At 40.0% G+C, this 18,745-nt stretch overlaps 3 protein-coding genes across 3 annotated transcripts; 1 reads left to right on the top strand and 2 right to left on the bottom strand.

The window, feature by feature from the left end:
* The first annotated feature begins 1,797 nt into the window (after positions 1–1,797).
* adnp2b (ADNP homeobox 2b) lies at positions 1,798–12,384 on the top strand. Its single transcript, XM_055054025.1, has 4 exons — positions 1,798–2,078; positions 6,162–6,283; positions 8,042–8,164; positions 8,734–12,384. The coding sequence occupies exons 2-4, from the start codon at positions 6,176–6,178 to the stop codon at positions 11,536–11,538; spliced, it is 3,036 nt and encodes a 1,011-aa protein (XP_054910000.1). The 5' UTR covers positions 1,798–2,078; positions 6,162–6,175; the 3' UTR covers positions 11,539–12,384.
* A 1-nt stretch (position 12,385) lies between these two features.
* On the bottom strand, positions 12,386–14,658 carry ggcta (gamma-glutamylcyclotransferase a). The gene is made up of 4 exons (XM_055054026.1): positions 14,430–14,658; positions 13,115–13,260; positions 12,879–13,011; positions 12,386–12,738 (listed from the first exon to the last, which is right to left on the bottom strand). Exons 1-4 carry the CDS (start codon positions 14,601–14,603, stop codon positions 12,598–12,600), a joined length of 594 nt encoding a protein of 197 aa, XP_054910001.1. The 5' UTR covers positions 14,604–14,658; the 3' UTR covers positions 12,386–12,597.
* A 638-nt stretch (positions 14,659–15,296) lies between these two features.
* snrpd1 (small nuclear ribonucleoprotein D1 polypeptide) lies at positions 15,297–17,940 on the bottom strand. The gene is made up of 4 exons (XM_055053908.1): positions 17,825–17,940; positions 17,290–17,366; positions 16,736–16,927; positions 15,297–15,581 (listed from the first exon to the last, which is right to left on the bottom strand). Exons 1-4 carry the CDS (start codon positions 17,836–17,838, stop codon positions 15,505–15,507), a joined length of 360 nt encoding a protein of 119 aa, XP_054909883.1. The 5' UTR covers positions 17,839–17,940; the 3' UTR covers positions 15,297–15,504.
* Between the last annotated feature and the right edge of the window lie 805 nt (positions 17,941–18,745).

The following is an 18,745-nucleotide window of genomic DNA, read 5'->3' as shown; positions in this document are numbered from 1 at the left end:
CACAAAAATGGGTGGTGAAGAAATGCTCCCTGTTGAATATTTCTAAGAAATGAGCTGTTATTTCTACGTCAGAGATAATCAGGGAGTGGTTCAACCTTCTGATTTAGGCCGGTGTATTGTGTAACCTGATACTGCAGGTACTGAATCAGTCAGCGACATCTAACGGAGTAATGCTGTCATATTGTTTAACGCTATCATCAGTGGTTGTCAACGGACTATTAGATTCTTTTTAATTGTGACAGTGCAACCTGACACTTGAGCAAATTAGACATTTTTTAATAATTTCCATTTTCATGTGGAAACTTCAACAATCAAATGTACTTCAGTGACTTAAAAGATCCACAGATTTACATGACGCAAATTAACTCAAGTTGAAAATATTGCAGTCTGACGTTCTGGCAATGAGCGTACTCATAAGGATGCTTGAAATATTCTGAAGATATATATTCAACAATATCTGAGATGAAGCCACCCAGAGATGAGACCATTGGTTAAGTGAACAAGTGAGTGAGTTCAGGAGTGCGATGCAATAAATGGTCATAACAGGTAAATATTGCTTGCACCAAATTTGTACGTACTTTTTTCACATCTTTAAACAATTAAGGCATAAACATATTTTACCATTATCACTTTTCATTTAGATTAATGTTCTAAAGGTGACCTCAAGATGGAGAAAGTAAGTCTGAATTGCTTGTTTTGTTTGGTCTAAAATGCAATAAGCTGGCAAGACAAGACTTGAACTAAAAAATGGATTTCCCTGGTGTTTGGTACTTTTCTTGAGAAATGGCATTATACAACTCTTATTGTTAAAGATGTGCAGTTCTGAAAATCATCTGTTCAGTTTGTTTCATTATATGAGCTTCTTCTTGCAGAGCCCAACAAGAAACATGATATCGCTGTTCCAAGTCTTCATTTCGTTGGTATACTTTGAACAACCATTGAACAGGAATCTAAAAATGACAAATTAAAACCACCACCATTCAGCATCGATTGATGTGGACGTAAGTCATGCCTAATCTGCATTAAATGATCTGAAACAGAACTGCAGATCGCAAACAAAAATGCCCCAGTGGTCGCTCGCCACGGCAGTTCGAGGACCATCACTTCAACAACAGCGATGTGGCGATGTTCTCAACAACAAATACGACCTCTGGATATGGAGGTCAAGTGATGGGCCTCGACTGGATGACTAACGTGCCCCTCGACCCGTCTAATAAGATTTTTAGGAACTAACGTCAAAATTTAACTTGTTCAAGTGAAAAAATAATCGGATCGTCTTTAACGAACAGTAGTGGATAAAAACTACATCGCAGTTGACAGAAAAACAGCAACATTTTTGAAAATGGCAGCTTTCATACTTTGTGCAATGCTAGCCAAAACCCATGTAACTTATGAGTCTCTTGGTAAAATGGATACTCAATATGATTGACCACAAAAAGTTGCTTGATATGACGTCACAAGCAAAGGCCCGCCCATTTAGCTCATTTTCTCGACAACCTATTGGCTAACTGGTGGTCCAGTACCACGTGACTCTCAGTGAAGGTGCAGGTGGCCACGCCCCCTAGCTAGCTATTTCTCATAGGATGAAAAAGTCCACTGTGCAGGTCTAATGTGACATCAAAACCTGGAACTAGAGTATGAAACACACCATGTGCACAGGTCGGGGCCATGCTGGCTGCAAAGGCGGCAGAGTAAAAAGTTATACAGTTTAGCAGAATGGAAAGTCTCCTATTGGTCAGGCTGTGCTGTATGCAAATGAGGCCGCTACGTCAGATCCTGAACTTGAGCGCCATTTTTTTTTCCTCAACAGGAGGAAGAAAGGGGACAAAAGCTAGACCAAAAATAACTTATCCTCGGATTCCTTGCGCCGTAATCGCCGTTCACATTCAACTTTAGCCCCTCCGCGCGGCGAGCGTGGGGAGGAGATGCTGCTCCGGTGAGCGTGGGGCGAGCAGCGCCGGGGAGGAGACGCAGTTCACCGACACACATCTGCGGGCCGGTGGAAGTGGGGCACCGTGGCTCCGCCAGAGGAGACGCAGCGACGACTAACGTTAATCTGCGCCGAAAATATCACCGAGGTAAATGCGTGCGAGGGGAGGCTGCGTGTCGCGGGAGTGGGAAGATGCGCAGGGAGTCTCTCTGTGACCTGGCGTGCTGTCTGTCAGCATGCTGCCACTGCCAGCCTCTGGTTCCTGACTCCAGTGTGGCTGATTGACGGACTGAACGTCTGCAGAGGGGAAGGGATTGGATTTAGGTAGCCGTGAATAGCAAAAAACAACAACAACTATTTAGGTGTGTGCAGATACTAACAAACCAGCTGTTGCACGGTGATTATGGTTTTTAATCACATTAACCATGACGTGCTTTAAAAAAAACCCAAACAAATCTTTGTGCAACAGTTTAACTACCTTATTATTACTATATTTGGGATTTAGATATAACTTTTTAAATGCTGCTTTTAGCAATTTCATATATTTCACATACATTTCTGCATTTGCATTTTTACAGATTTGCATACTGCACCACATTATTCCATTCAAAGCAACATTTTAAAGTGGAAAAACAACATCTATGTATTTATTTTTTTGTCTTGCAATTGGCAGAATCCTGGCATCACAATGATTCATTAAGAGTGACACAACAAAATGAGAAGTCGAGTGCCCAGGTGGGACACACAAAGAGATGGGGATGGGATGACGAGATCCATCCCAGTGATAAGAGCCTTTAAAACCGTGCTTGTGTGGGAGACGCTAAAATGTACACTAAAATGCGTTCAGGTAATTCTGATGTCGCTTTGAACCCATTTCAACACAAAATATATTTGTTTATACAAATCTAAATATGCTTTTTTACATAATTAAATCACACCAGTGCCTAGTGGAATAGTTCAAGGTGTCTTGGTACACATACACACACATATATATAAATTCGGTGAACATAACATCCTGTTGGGCCACACCAGAGATGCAACAATGACAGGGATCCCTCAAAATAATATGCTATCTTTATCGCTGCACGTGTCAGACAAAGCTGTTCCAATCCAGTGGAGAGGTCTTCATTATTTGGCATACAAAAAAAAAGCTATTTCAGCTTTCAATTTACAGTGCAACACATTATCTCATATAACTGTTATAAATCGTTATATATCCTAATATATATTGTAATAGAAATGTGACTAACCACAAAAGGCACATTTTCATTTACCTTTTCATATGTTATTTATTTATTTAATATTCTTGATTATTCCAAAGACTTAATAATGATGCAGTAGTAGGATATTTTAGTTGTGGGAAATATTAAAATTAATTAGGTTTAAATGGACTGCACCCCGATTTATTTTTTTTTCACATACTTAAATATGTTTTCAAAGCAGAATTCCCCAAATTTGAATGCTAATTTAAGTTCTGCATTGTGCATTTGAATCTCAGTAAGTTAAAATACTTTTTAAAAGTAAGAGTGTGGCTTGCATCATTTAGAAATCTAAATCCAGTTTCTCAGAAATCTTGAATACTATTATAAGATCAGCTATTAATAGATTGTTATTATCATTATTCCATCTGGTTTAGGGTGCTGGGCAATTTACTTTTGGTCAGTTTTTATTAGCGTTGCACCAACATAGAAATTTGGTCCAGTTTTGATATCCAATATTAATGCTGCTGTTCTGGTTAATAACTGATACTTACCTATAATATATACATATTTATTTCTCTACATTCTTGAACCTATGTAAAAATGGCTACACCTCTACATTGATTCTCTTTGTCAGTTGAACAACCCACAATCCTTTGCTGCATCACTGTCTCCGTCAAATGACTGAACAAATACCACATGGCCGACACCTTCCCCTCCCCCACCTGAAACACATTCACAAAAGGCAACAAGATGGAAATAAACGTCAGTTGTCAAATTCAGCTTTACTTCACGGACTGATGCCAACATGTTGAGAAACTACTTGACATCAGATTTTACGGATGTTGATCCCTGGTGGCTCTGTAGGTTTTACGATGGGTAACCATAGAAGCTATGTAGGGGTTTTGTTGTTGACCAGCTGATTAACATCTCAAATGAAGTGAATTAGAAAGAGAGAATGAGGAAGTTCTCCTGCAATAATAATGGTCTTGTGTGAGATCTTTGGCAAACAACAAATTTGATGAACTTTAAGCACTTCCAAGCACCCAGGCTGAATATTGAGAATTCAGTATTTTTCCTGTGTGTTTCACTGAGACGTGGCTGCAGGATCAAATCCCCGATTCTGTGTCTGTGCCGTAAGAGCAGACTGCCATTTTAAGAGGAGTAGCAAGAGTAAAAGACGTGGAGTAGCAGTGCTGTTAAACTGCAGATGGAATGATCCAGGACGTGTTACTGTGAAACTATTAGCATTAGGTTTTGTTCCATATTATTTACCAAGAAGGTTTTGCAAGTTTTATTTTGGCAACCATGTAAACTTTGCAGTATCTTGTTCCAGACATAACACGTAGCGTCATCAGGTCGATTATCCCAATATAACTGTCCACTACGCTTCAAATATTTTACCAGTTTTCCAGAACGAGAGAAAATAGATGCTGAATTTGTTTTATGCACATGTCTTGTGTGCATACATCTTCAACGACATTGACATCTCTTGGCAAGTCAAATCATTACTTGGTGTGCAAACCAGTTGTTCAAAGGCAACCTGTAAAAAAAGAAAGAAGAGAGAGGTAAAGAAAGGCTTTGAAGAGAGTAACTTAGATAAGTTGCCAAGTACAGAGAAAACTACAATAGAAAACTTTCTAGTGATAGCCATAACCATTTTCAAAACTCTTTTGAAGAAAATGTAATTATATAATTCATATAGTCAGACATCCTACATGTGGAACACCAAAGGTCATTGCTGACGAATCATACTAGCCCAACTCTTTCCTTTTTATAAAATAAAACCTAAAACAACTGAACCCAGAACCACAACTGCAAACTAGCCTAATAAATTAAGGAGTCCTAACAATAAACATCTGAAATATAATGCTGTGTCCAATTACTCTATAGCGTTTTTAAGATCAATTACTGAGATGCACCTGTTATCAAATTTACTTTACAAAAGAAAAGCAGCTATAAGGGATGGTCTGGTTATACACATAGATAAATTAATAGGTCTGTAAATAGTTTATTGAGCAATAAACTGGTACATCTAAAACAGTACCAGAGGGTTTAATTGTTGACATAAAGAGTGAAGTGAATTTTGGAGGGCATGTCATCACATTGCACTCCTTAAACAGATCTTTAAATACTCAAATAGAAATCACACTTCATGTCTGCATGAGGTGGAACTGTGTGGTTAAATCGTACATTTATTGCTATCTGGGGTGTGTGAACATGGCAGGGGTGAAACGCTGGAGTCAGTTTGCACACACATGCATTGTGTCATTTCTCTCTTTGTTGTAGAGTGTGCACCTCACATGCCTTGCGTTTGTGCAACGTGATCACTTTGGGTGTTTTTCATATGTACAATTTGTTCACTTTGGTCCAAATGAGTTGGACCAAAGTCAAAATGAACTGATTAGTTTAACTGGTGAGTTTTTTGGGTGGTTCGGAAAAAAAAACTCCTCACCAAACCAAAACTTGTTTGCTTAAGCAAACCAAAACTTGTCACTGAATGAAGCTGTATCGAGACCCGTTTGGTGGAAGTGGGCTTGGCACGGTTGTTTTGAAAAGCACCCTAGTTTGACTGCTGCCTTCACTTCTACACAATATGTCTACTGACTCTACACTGTTGTATCTGTGGCAAGTAATCGTAGAAGTATCCAAAAATGTTAGGTTTGATTGCAGCCTCCTCCTGCTACATGTGTGGCCAAGACACGTAACGCCAAGTTGGTGAATGTGGTTAATATATTGTATTTCAAATGGGCATCATGACTAGAACACGTTAATCCCAAATTCAGTCAATTTAGGATTAATGTATGATGACTTTCTTTCAGATGTTCATTCCCTGCACCACCACAAATGAGGCCACAATTTATCTCCTACTTTATGACTACTTTGGCAGTGCCAACTCCTTTCTAATCAAATCATATATATCCTCACCACTGGTCTGCATGTGCACAAAATCAGGCCTCAATCTGGGCGTTTTAACTTGTTTTACATTGTCTAATTGTGCCACGGTTTTCTGTTTTTTGTTTTTCTTTAAGGTTTGTGGTAAATCATGTATCAACTTCCCGTAGGAAGTGTAGAAAAGATTCGGAAGGCCCGTAAAGCAGTGAAAAACATCCTAAGTGAGATCGGCCTCGAAGACTGTCAGAACTGGCTGAAGGTATGTTTCATTTTTATTGCTCAATAACTCACAAAGGTTTTATACATCAAGAAGCTATAAATGTCATTTCTAATTGTGATTTTCCTTCAAGTTATTGCTCTTTTCATGCAGTTTTTATTGTGCTGATTGGACGACCCTCGTCTGCTTCCTGCATAACTTGTAACTACTCACTGTGTCTGACGTTACAAAGCGCATGCTACTAACCGTGCAAATTATTCAAAGAATATAAAATTTCTTCTTTGAGGTCGTTTCCAATTCATCCAAACAGAATTTTCTTTTTATGAATGAGAGAAGTCTTGAAATCATCCTTTGTGAGCCCACAGTAGTAAATTATTTCAACATCTTTTCTACATTCTTGAAATTTGTGTTTTTTATATATATATATTAATATTAAAGTCCTGATTGACATCATCTTTGTAACTGTACAACTTATTTTCGTATAAGCAACAACAACCAGCATCTGAGTTGTGAGAACAGTGAAGATTCATTCGTGCATTTTCTTGATAAAGATTCTCGCCGTGCTTCTCCAGAATGCAAAAACTTTAGCTATAAGTGATGGATGACTGCAGCTTCTCTTCTCTTCTCTTCTTTTTTTTTTTTTTTTTAGATCAGGACATCTGTAATCAGACCTGAATATGCCCAGAAAAAAAAATTAAGCAAAAAACAAGCAAAACCAGAAAATAGAAGTACTATAAGGAGACAAATACGTTTTAGATAAGCCATACACTTTAGATTAGTCTGGTCATATACAAAGAAAAATGTTCTAATTTCATTTAGGTCTCCACAGTGTCTATTATTGATAAGTTGCAGCATCATTTATAATTAAATGTTTTTTTTTTTTCATTTTCAATCACTTGATTTCTATGCAGTTTGATGAAATTGGGTCATTCATTATTAGGGTTGAGCAGTATGTAATAACTGTCAGTAAAACATTGGCAAGGCATTTGTGCCGACCAACATAGTAACATCTGTTTTTGCCGTATTAGCCACCTGCGTCCAGTATAATTTACCTTTTATCACGAACGCTTCAAGAACAGCCAAATAAAATAAATGAGGAAAAATACCATCACCACTCAGACGAGCTGTTGCTATGCAGGTTGGATTATGAAAGCAAGGAAAGAGAAAAATAAAACTGGGTGGTTCTATGCACAGTCCCGATTTCTTTGCTTTGCAGACTGTCTTGTTAATGTCACTCTGACTCCCAACTTATAATTGTCCTTTTAAAAGATGTGGACACATTTTTTTTTTTTTCGTTTTGTAAACAGATAAATCTAAACCTTAGTGTCTGTTCTTATCTGTTTTAATCAGATGGTAATCATTTCTACAAGGTTGATGCACCGTCGTTTAAGTTTTAATAAGTATGGAAAAAGAAAAATGAATCATGTGTCGATCCATTCATCCACTAATCTTTCCAGCCATCCTTTGTTTCCTCCTTCACATTTAAAGCCTGTCCACTATAGCCAGAAATTTGACTGATAAATCTGGAAATGTAAGCAGGTTATGTGGGAATCTTGCCTGCGGGTGGAGCTGTTTCATGGATAAGTTGCAGAAACAGAATTATTTCATCGGTGCAACAACTTATCTTGACTTACCAGGTACCACAGGGAGAAGTCAGAACGGCTGCTCTAACTAGGAAAACAACCGTTTATTTTGTAGATTTGGCTCAACAGAGGTTGAAGTTATGATCTTCAGGGTAAAAAGGATGTAGTTTTAACATTCTCTGAAGGGATGTTTTCTGTTATGATTTTGTTTGTGCAGGATCTGAATGAAAAAAATCCAGATGAGAAAAATCCAGATGAAGAAGAGGAGGAAGAAGAAGCCTTCCAGGAAACAGAATGGGTTGATATCACAGAGGGATTCAGTGTCCGACAGCAGAAGAAGGTGAACTTCATGTTTCCCCTTTGCATCCACGACTTTCTTCAAAATCCAAAATAATGAAATCTTTTTTTACTGTAGTGCTTTATTTTATTTTTCTTTGACATTTTTTCTCCTAAATGTTTTTGTCGTGTATCACTTCTCTGTGGGACATAAACAGTTTTCATGCAGGACTGAGATTCTTGAAGCATGATTACTTTGAGTAATTAAAAAAAAAGTATGAAGTACAAATCTAAAACTAAAATAAAAAATGATCTAATTGCTTTGGTCAAAATGAATTTTAAGCGTACTTGAAACTTGTCATATTAGGATGTCATCAAAAAGTTATTTCTATTGAGGTTCATTTCAGCAAATTTTATCCTTCCAACTTTCAAATATACTTGGTTATAACACTAAACAAACAGCCTTCTTCTTATTCCAACAATAAGACTTTATTTTATTCTCCTTGTCTGCTCAAATGCATACAAATCAGAATATGAGGATCTTTTAAGTTTGCTAATTTGATACATTTAGCAGTTGGAAGAAAAGAGTTTTAAATATTTACCTGATTTTCGTGTGTTTCCCCTTCTATGCAGTGGCCGTATCGGTCTCGATCTCTGTGCTGCACCCTCTGCAAGTACTCATCACAGAACCTCTACAACTTCAGAAGCCACGTCTCTCGCTGCCACGCATACGTCCAGTCGTACTGCACACTGGCACCCTGCTCTCAATGCCTCTTTATCGCTCACCCCAAGATCGTCAAGAAGCACATGCTCTTCTTCCACGCCAAACTGCCCGTCCCAAACATACAGCCGCAGAAGGAGAGTGGGTTCACCCATCGCTCCGCTGAGAGGTATCAATGTCGAAGGTGCGGATTCCCGACCTCCTCTATCTTCGCGATAAAGAAGCACATCATTCTCAAGCACCTGGATCACCTGGCAGATCAATACATTGGTTACAGATTGCACCAGCAGGGGACAACAGCAGTAAAGATCTACTGCTGCAAGGTGTGCAAGGTAAACACTGGAACTCTAGACCAAATGTTACACCACATGCTGGTGGAACCAGCACACTATACAGTCACCATACAGGTGCAGAGTGTCATTACGGAAAACAAGAACTACACTGTTAAACCAACTTCTAATGGAAATGGATTGTTGGTCACATTCCCAAATATTGCTCCCAAACCACAGGCGCCTCAGATATTTCCCAGTAACCAGCTGGTTTTACCCAGTAATGGCCAACCTGCTGGGACTGTTGTGGCAGTGCAGCAGCTGCAAGGCAACACGAACAGTGCAACTCTGATCTGTACCCCTGGAACCAACCAAGCTTTTCTCCCTCCACAAGCGTCGGCGCTAGTGCAGCTTGCTAGCGCAGAAGCTAAAGGTTTACTCCAGCCTGGTGCGACGATAGCCCTCCGTAGCGCTCTGCCCCAAGGGTCGTCCGTCGTCCAGCTTCCCACGGTGTCCAATGTGTCTCTGAAGCAGACACCCGTAACCTTACCCTCTCCTATAGCTCAACCACAACAGCCTCAACCACAAGGGCAGCAAGTGGTTCTTCCACCAGCACCTCAAACCAGTCTGGCTGCTGGAGTGGCTCCTAAGCCTATTGTGGCTGCACAAACTTCACAAGCAAACCACACTCCCCTACAAGGAACCATGCTCACTTCACAGTCCCTGCTGAGTCACCTTATCCCCACCGGCAACAAGGTGAATGGCATGCCCACGTACACGTTCGCGCCGCTCGTCTCTCAGAAAACATCCACGCCTCTCAAGCCTGTTGAGCAATTGAGTAACTCCACGCCACAGACCAAGAGGTGGATCACCTGCCCCCTCTGCAATGAACTTTTCCCCTCAAACGTCTTCGATATGCACATGGAGGCCGCCCACCAGACCAAATCTACCACTTCCAAGTCAGAAAGTGTTGCCGCCCGAGCAGCATTCCTGAAGAAAATGCCCGACAAGACTGTCAAATGTCTCACATGCAAAATTTTGCTAACAGAGCGGGTCGTCTTCCAACACTTGCTGCATGGGCTCAATTGTTTGTACTGCTCAGCTTTGTTCTTTTCGGTCAAACAGCTTGTAGACCATGTAAAGCTGCACAATCCAGCCAGCAAGGTGTATTGTGACTTTCTTAGGCAGAAGTACAGAATCTACTCCAAAGGTAACGGTGCCATTATCTTCCCTCATTTTGACGTGAACACCACCGCGCCAAAGGACATCCTGGGAGAAGCGGAGGTCAACCTCGCCCTAGTCACAAGTTCTCTCGACCTCATTTACTTCAAGTTGCAGGCCAGCAGCCCACAAGACGTTTGCCCTGTTCCCATGAAAATCCATAGCGCCTACTGTCCCTTCTGCAACGAGAGGTTTCAGAATCAGTCCGATCATGTTCTGCACTTGAAACAGAAGCACTTTGTGGCGCCAACCATTCATGCCATCTTGAAAACTGAGGCGTTCAAGTGCATATACTGCAACGGGGTGTACACAGGAAAAGTCACTCAGCAGGCTGTGATGCTCCATATCCAGCGGTGTCGCTGTTCTCCGAAACCACTTCCACTGCCGCCACCTCCACCGATCCCTAAGCCCCTGGCTCCCACAGCTGTGCTGCAGCATCAACCACAACTAAAGCCAGCGCCGCAGGTCAGTCAGCAGTCGGGACTTTTCTTCCTCCAAGTGCCGCAGGGAATGACGGTGACACGGGCCATAGCTCCAGCTCGTGTGATCCGAGCTCCAGCCCCTGCGGATCCCCCAGAAACCGAGGCAGAGCGGCAGCTGAAGAGGAAGCTGGAGGCAGCTTTGAAGGAGGCCATGGAGGCCAACAGGCGAGAGCGAGAAGAAAAGGCCGCCATGCGCAAGAGGAAAGAGCAGGAGAAGCGGCAGCGGGACAAGGAGTTGCAGGAGAAGCAGGAATCCCCGCCAGAGCCTGAGATCCCGAGCGACCCTACGGTCAAGCTAGTGTTGGAGCCAACCGCTGTGGAGCGACGGTGCAGTGACGAACGCAGAGAGTTTATCTCAAAGTATTTCAACATGAACCCCTACGCCACCAAACCGGAGACAGAGGAGTTGTGCAGAAGGCTGTCTATAACCAAAGCAGAGCTGGCAGGCCACTTCAGCAAGAAGCGCAGCAAGTGCATGAAAAGCCTCAAGAGGAACACGGCCGCCATCTTACTCGGCTTTAACATGAGCGAGCTGAGTAAAGTGAAGCACAAGCTACTGATCCCGGAGCCAGAGGCGCCGGGCGACATCGTGGAGTCGGACGACGAATCTGAAGAACCGGAAACGACTGAAGAAGCGGCGGAGCAGGAACCGACGACGACTGTAGAAAGGGCGAAGGATGTGGAGGAGGAACTAGAACCGATGGATGTAGGCGACGCAGAGACGGAGCAGGAGCCGATGGAATGAACCGAGATATTTCAGATATGGACCAAAAATAAGCAAATCAAGTAACATTCAAAACAGAAACTGTTAATTCCCAATGACTTTTCTGTTGAGTCATAGTCTCATTTCATAATATCTGAGTCATCCTGAAACAGAGGGCGGTTTGTTGATGTAGCCCTCACTAATAGTGCTTTGGTCCACCTCAGTATGTCATCAGTGCTCCTCGTTTTGATTTCCACTCGGATGAAATGACAGGATGCAGTGAGGCTTTTCTAAAACACAATGATACTGAGATAATGAACAACATCTCCATGGATTCAACATTTACCACAAACCCAAGTTCTCAGCTGCCTTTTATACCCTTTATTTAAGACCACTCACTCAAATATTTTGAATTTACTTTGGTTCAGTTTATATTTTTTTATTATTATTAGACCTTGCCTTATGGGTTTGACCTTTTTTTCTGTTGTGTGACCACTGCTGCTTTTGTATTTTTCACCATTTTTCACAGACCAAATTCTCCTCAGAATCTTCCCTCCAAATTTTAGTTCACTTTTTTTTTTTTTTTTTTTTTTTTTAGCCTTAATTTGAATTCTCATTTTCTGTCAGAATAACTTTATTTGTGCCATTGTGAGATCCACACGTCTGCATAGACTTGAGCAAAGATTAAACTAAACTCACACATTGCTGACTAATCCTGCGCATTGGTCTTGTTTTGTTTTCCTGGCTGCTTCTTTTTGTATTAGTATTTTCTATAACTACTAGAGTATGAAAAGTGTTGGGTTGGATATAAAAGTAAAACAGTCTGTCCAAGGCCACTGTGGTGTAAAAAAAAAACAAAAAAAAAAGAAAGAATAAAAAAATAAAGTGGTTTCTTTTTAAACAAATGATTCTTTTGTTTATTTAATAAAATATGGTCATGTTAGAGTATTTTCAGAAGACATCATGTAATTTCAGCCATCCGTTATTGGCAATTATATACTTTTAATTTTACTATTCATCAGGCTGTATGCTGGGCCACAATCTTGAGATTAGATGCTTATAATATGAGAAGGCAAACTAATTTTATTAATGTGCTTTTGTTCACTTAATTCCAGGTGGCTGCGTAACGGCTCTAATTTGATCCAGGACTGAGGGGCCGGAGTAGTTGTTGGTCTGAATGGCCTCCAGCCTCTCCAGGTATTTCCTTGGAAGCCCGTTCTGTTCCGCTCCCTGGCACACCACCTTCAATGTGGAGAAACAAACAATATTTACGCAAAAATATTTAGTTAGATTTTTTTTCCCCTGGAAAGTTTTTAGGTGTTTCTCACTTGGAACCTCTTGATTAAATAAAAACCAAAAAGAAGTTCAAGTTCTCAGGACACCTGTTTGTACTGTGGGGATGGAAGGCTGGCGTGGAAATTGTTCATCTGGTACGTCCTGCATTGTATCACACCGTCATCGGTCTCAACAGAAACCTCCAGCGGGGAGTACACTCCACGGCTCACCCCTTCCTGACTTCAAAGGCGCATGAATAGAAAAAACAAACAACACATTTTTATTTAAATGGAACCAATTTAATTGATGAACTTTTAACCAGATGTGCATTTGTGCCTCTCACTTGTCTAAGGTTGGGAGGTTTTCGTTGCTCAAAGTCCAGACGACGCCCCACACCTCTTCGCCCTGACAGGACTCGATGGTGGCCACTCCGCCGTGCCAAAGGTTTTCCGCTTTTTCCTCCCACAAGCCAAAGTTCAGCTTGTAGTCCTGTGAAAACACGTAACCAAAAGATGCAAAATTAACATTAAATCTGGGTTGACTTTTCTAAAATTTCAAACCGTTTTCTAAAATACTGTATATAATTATTTTTGTTTCTCCCCTGTCTGACAGCAATTTGAATTTGAATCCCGACCTGGAATTTACACTAGAATGTAGAAAGTAGAATGGTCAGACAAAAAAACCCTTTAAAATAGTTATTTTATGAGTTTTTGGAAATTAATGAAGACTTTACAAATCACAAAATATGTTTTATGCGATCTGTGATTAGAGTTAAATACTTCTGTTCAGACTAGAGATCTCTGAATAATGTAATTTTCAAGCAGGACCTGGAGTAAGATAGCTTTAGTCAAGAAAATAATTTTTTAATTATTTTTCTTTTTTAACTCAAATCAGAATTTTATTGAATGAGTAATTTATACAAAAATCTCAGTTAAGTTTTACCATTTCAATTTGAAATGATCAAGTGAAATAAAACATTATACCAATGCAGCTTAGAGTAAAAAATGCTGCGAAATAAGCCTTTAATTAAGTGCCAAGTCCAGATTTGATACGAAACGGAAGTTGGTTCCCGATTCCGGAAATGGCTAAAGGGCGATCCCACCTCATTTTCCCACTGCTTTGGGCATCTTTTATCTACTCCAGTTAAACATCTACAACACCTTGACTCTTCAAACCTGGACTAGATCATTGTCATCTAATGGCAGAATATTTAAAAACAATTGTGTGATTTGTGAAACTTCAATAAAATCCATTTTTGTATGCAGCTGGAACACACTAGAACTGCTGCAGCTGTTTTATTTTTATTTTGGATCTTTAATTTCGTTGTGCGAAATAGAAACATGATATAAAGTCTAATTTTAATCAAAGGTGCTGAACGTAGTGAGAAATTAGGTGGAATAGCCCTTTAGCCGAGCTTCAATCGGAAACAGACTTCAGCTCCGGTTCCGATTCGACTACTGACTTCAGTTTCTTTCATGAAACCCAGATGAAGATGAAGAGCAGCGGTTCGTTTCAGCTTTTTGAGCAACCGTAACGTGCTTCGTTACGGTTGCTCAAAAAATCTGATATGAAATCCAACATAATGGTCGTCTATCGTAAATGCACCGCGTTGAGCAAAAGATTCACGCTGTAACGTTTGTGAATTTCAATGTACAAACCTTTAGTCGACCTGTGCAGACGAACGCAGCCGACGGATTCTTTAAATGCAGTCTCTCCCTCAATAAGTTGCTTCCAAACGCAAAGTACATAAAATTACCGTCGCTGGTACCTGACATTTCTAGAAAACAGATAGCAATTAGTAAAAATATGTAGGAACTATATGACACACACATCGGAACGAGTTTCTATTGGGCAAAAGGATTAGTGAGAAATTCTGTTCTTCTTTTGTGGCGGTTGGAAGCAACTTATTGATGTGCATTACCGCCACCTACTGGAATGGCGTGTTTCCAGTAGGAAACACGCCCCCAACAAAAAGAAAAAAAACAATAATAATGATAATAAATAAAACTTATATCCTACCAATTTTGTTTTCTAAAGATAATTTATTAATCCTGTTCCCCTGTGAAAACGGCTCCCCCTGTGTCGGGAGCGCATATTGCAGCCAGAGAGGCGGATGTCTGAGTTACCATCGAGTAATGGCTTTTATGGTATGGCAAGCCGTTTCAACATTTCTGTTTAAACGGAACCAATTTAATTGGTAAACTTTTAACCAGCGGTGCATGTGTGCCTTTCATTTCTCTAAGGTTGGGAGGTTTTTGTTGCTCAAAGTCCAGACAGCAGCCCACACCTCATCGCCCTGACAGGACTCGATGGTGGCCACTCCACCATCATTTTCTTTTTAATTTCGAAAGAGAGAAAAAAATGTAATCGTTTCAACATTTTAAAATCAATTACATTTCCTTTTATGATATATTTTGTGGTCTTGCATCTACAGGATTTTATGACACTGATTGAATTTTACAATTTTAATAAGTCTCCCCTAGTTGTCAGTGCAAGCATCCCCCCAAAAAAGAAGCCAATTCTTCTTTAGTGCAAAAACACTTTATTAAACATCATTTTGAAAAAGAAAACGTTTTGACTTTTTTGTGGTCTTAATGTACAAAAAAAGAAAGAGAAGCACACTGAAATTCACAAATCGTTTCCTCTAAACGAAAGGAATAAAAAAAAAGAAAAGAAAAAAGAACATCCTGTACAAACAGTGAGGTGATGAGAATGAACTGGAAGACCAGAGAATCATCTCCTTGGTCCTCCTCGCCCTCGCCCCCGTCCTCTGCCACGTCCACGTCCTCTGCCTCGTCCGCGTCCCGCCACTGAGGAGACGCATGAACACATTTAAACATTACCAGAGGAAATGGAGCGAGCAAAACATAATTATAGCAACCTTTAAACTCAATAACACATTGAAGATTGGGCCAAAATGTAGCAAAATCTTAAATAAATGATGAAATAACTGATTTATAAAGTATTTTTAAAAAATTGTCAATTCAAAAGCTATGAAATACTTTGTATCTATCAAAAAGTTTTCTGACAGACTGGAAAAGATTTCACAATAAAAAGAACCAAGCTGTAATGCATGTTGAAACATAGCTGAACATAAGGGATGTCTGCATTGAATTATTTGATCACAAACATTTAAACAGCTGTAAATTCATCCATTTAAACACATTTAATATTTTAAAATATGATGCATATAAATGGTTATTTTCTTTTTTTTTTGTGTGGCACTTTTGGTGCTTAGAATTGCAGTGTAGACTTTAGAAAATGTCCCAACTGTTTACTACGACTCACATGCAGAAAATTCAAATACTGAGAACAAAACAAACCACACAAAACACCGTGTGCAGCACGGGCACAATTATTTAAAGTACTGAGGAATTTGTTTAGCTTCCTACTGATGATAAAAAAAGCATTTTTAATTTTACATGCATATCATACATGAGACATGTAATGGTTAATAGATTTAAAATTCATTTAATGTGGGAAAAAAAATCAAGTTAAAGTAGAGCAGGAGGAAGAATTAAGTGTTATTGCAAGCTTTCTTCTTGATCTAATTGCATTTGAAATACAAATAACAGCTTAAAATGTTATTAAGCTAATTAAAAGCTTCTCTTTTCATATTACCAAGTTTGTTCTGAATCTCCCTAATATTGTAGTTTTCTGCTTGAGGGGTTGTTGGGATGCCTCTCACCAGCTTAATGTAACTTTGTGACAAACTGTAAACATTCCTGTCTTTGTTCTCGCCTCAGGAAAAATTCTCCTAACCAGAAATTAAAACCTCAAACGAAAGAAAGAGCTGATTTGAAATTAGCAGCAATGGTCTTTAAATTTCCCTTGACAATCATAAAACGGGAAATTTCCCTTGACAATCATAAAACGGGAACATTAAAGCTTAAGAGTTTCTTTGAAGAGCCTTTGAACCCAAAGGCTCAGGGCAGACATTGTTTTTGTTGTTTCACTTTCTCACCTGCTTCTCTCTTCTTGGATTTGATCTTGGGCTCGATGTCCACCAGCAAGGTGTCCAGAGGCAGGCTGTCCGGCAGGATGAAGTAGCGGATGTTGTTGCCTCGGATGCTCAGCGACTCCAGCTGGGTGGGCTCCCGGTTCTTCAGGGTCATCTTCACCGCCTTCAGGTGGGTGTTCATGCTCACGTCGACGCCTGCAAACAGAACATCACTCACTCATTCATCACCTGAAACGCAAAGAGTGGAACTTTCCCAATGAGAAAAGTTGGGACAAAACCCCTTTTAACAATCTGACTTGAAAGGAAAACAAAGCGGCTCTGTGCACCTGCCTGAAAAAGCACTAATTTAAGAGATTTTAAATAATAACTGAACCACCTCAGGTCAGCTTCTTAACTCAAAGAGGTTATTGCATTTGAAACACTTCATATTCAACAAAACCTAGCTATGTCTGCAGAAAGGGCTCTCTCTTTATATTTTAAAGTTTTTTATACATCTACATGCTTCAGCCTACTGCGAGTAAACTGGAGGACAGTACAGGTTGTATCTATCCTCTTACCTGTGATGGTGCCGTGGACCTGGGTGCCATTTTTTAGCTCGATGGTGACAGTCTCATGGCTGAGCTTCATCAAAAACCTGTGGGCAGCATTGAAGGTGGATTAAAACGATACATTTCTGAAGCCACCTGCGTTACTTGGACTGTTATTGAGCCTAGCATTAGCTCGTTAGCCTGTAGTATTAGCTTCTGCACGTTTGAGTTTTTAGCCTCACAAAACTCAAAATAAACACCGACTACCAATTTATTTTAACAACTAAACAAAACAACAACCCCGAAATGAACCACAGTATTTTTTTCAATAGCAATAGACCACGGGAAATGGAAAGACACAACTTTATTTAGCAGGTCAATGCTAAAGTACATTGAGACGGAGCGTTTCATTTGTAACACCGCTCAGCCTCCATTCATTAGAAAGCTCTTCCCGCCTCTTCGCGATCAATTCGCTCCTAATCTTCACCCATCCGTCTCTATCGGCTCGACTTTCTCGTCTCACATGCCCGCGCGCGTTAAACGGTGACTCCCTGTCGCCCCTTACCTGACTAGTTTCATGGTGGTGGCAACCAGTAGAGAGAAATCCTCCACTGAAGAGAAAAATTACAGCGATCGAGTGAAAACACAGGCCGCCGTTGTGTGTCGGAGAAACGTTTGGGGATGTGACGTCATCAAGTAGCGTCGGTGAAAAGAGCAGCTCCTGCGCTGCTGCCGCCTCGTGGCAGAAAGATGAACACAAAATGTTCAAATTCACAAGTTTTTACTACAATTTGTTGAATAGGTCTTTTCATTTAATCTCCGAAATGACAGGCACATATAAATAGTAAAGGTAATTAAAAACTAATGTATTAGCTGACAGTTTAGTATTTTTAAGGACGTTTGTCAAGTCAGTTACATTTACACCCAATGAGTATTTTCCATCTTATTACATTACAGCCACCATGTTCAGGATATTTGGTTGGGATCTTATTTAATATAATGACACAAATTTGACACATTACTGTGGATATAAATGCAGACAAAAATGGGGGTTAAAAAAAATAGAAAATACAAAGGGGTGATTAGAAACCCTCTGATCAAACTTTCTTTTTTGATGTCGGTCAGGTGTGCACTTGAGAGCTTGTTTTGGTAAGATTCCAACTTGACGACTCTTTTCAATAAAGATTTATGTGTGTAGGCAACACTAAAGCCAATATGAGAACTGAAAAATCCATGTAGTAGCTTCAAAAAGTGGCTTTATGACAGCCGCACTTTACTAACTTACTTTTCTAAAGCTAAAAGTGCAACGCCTTGGTTTTTAAGTAATTGTTGAAATAAAAGTGTGGAGGTAAAATCTAACATCGGCCAATTAATTAGTTGACTGTAATCAGTTTTCTACAATTGATTTACTATCGTCTCAGAACCAGTTCTACAGAGGCATTGGCTCCTTTCGCCCCCCTTTAGAGACGCTATGATCAACACATTT

The sequence above is a fragment of the Poeciliopsis prolifica genome, unplaced genomic scaffold, assembly GCF_027474105.1.
Source record: "Poeciliopsis prolifica strain line A6 unplaced genomic scaffold, Auburn_PproV2 SCAFFOLD038, whole genome shotgun sequence".
NCBI classification, from domain to species: domain Eukaryota; kingdom Metazoa; phylum Chordata; class Actinopteri; order Cyprinodontiformes; family Poeciliidae; genus Poeciliopsis; species Poeciliopsis prolifica.
The sequence above is the reverse complement of the archived record's forward strand: the minus strand, read 5'-3'. Positions and strand labels throughout refer to the sequence as shown.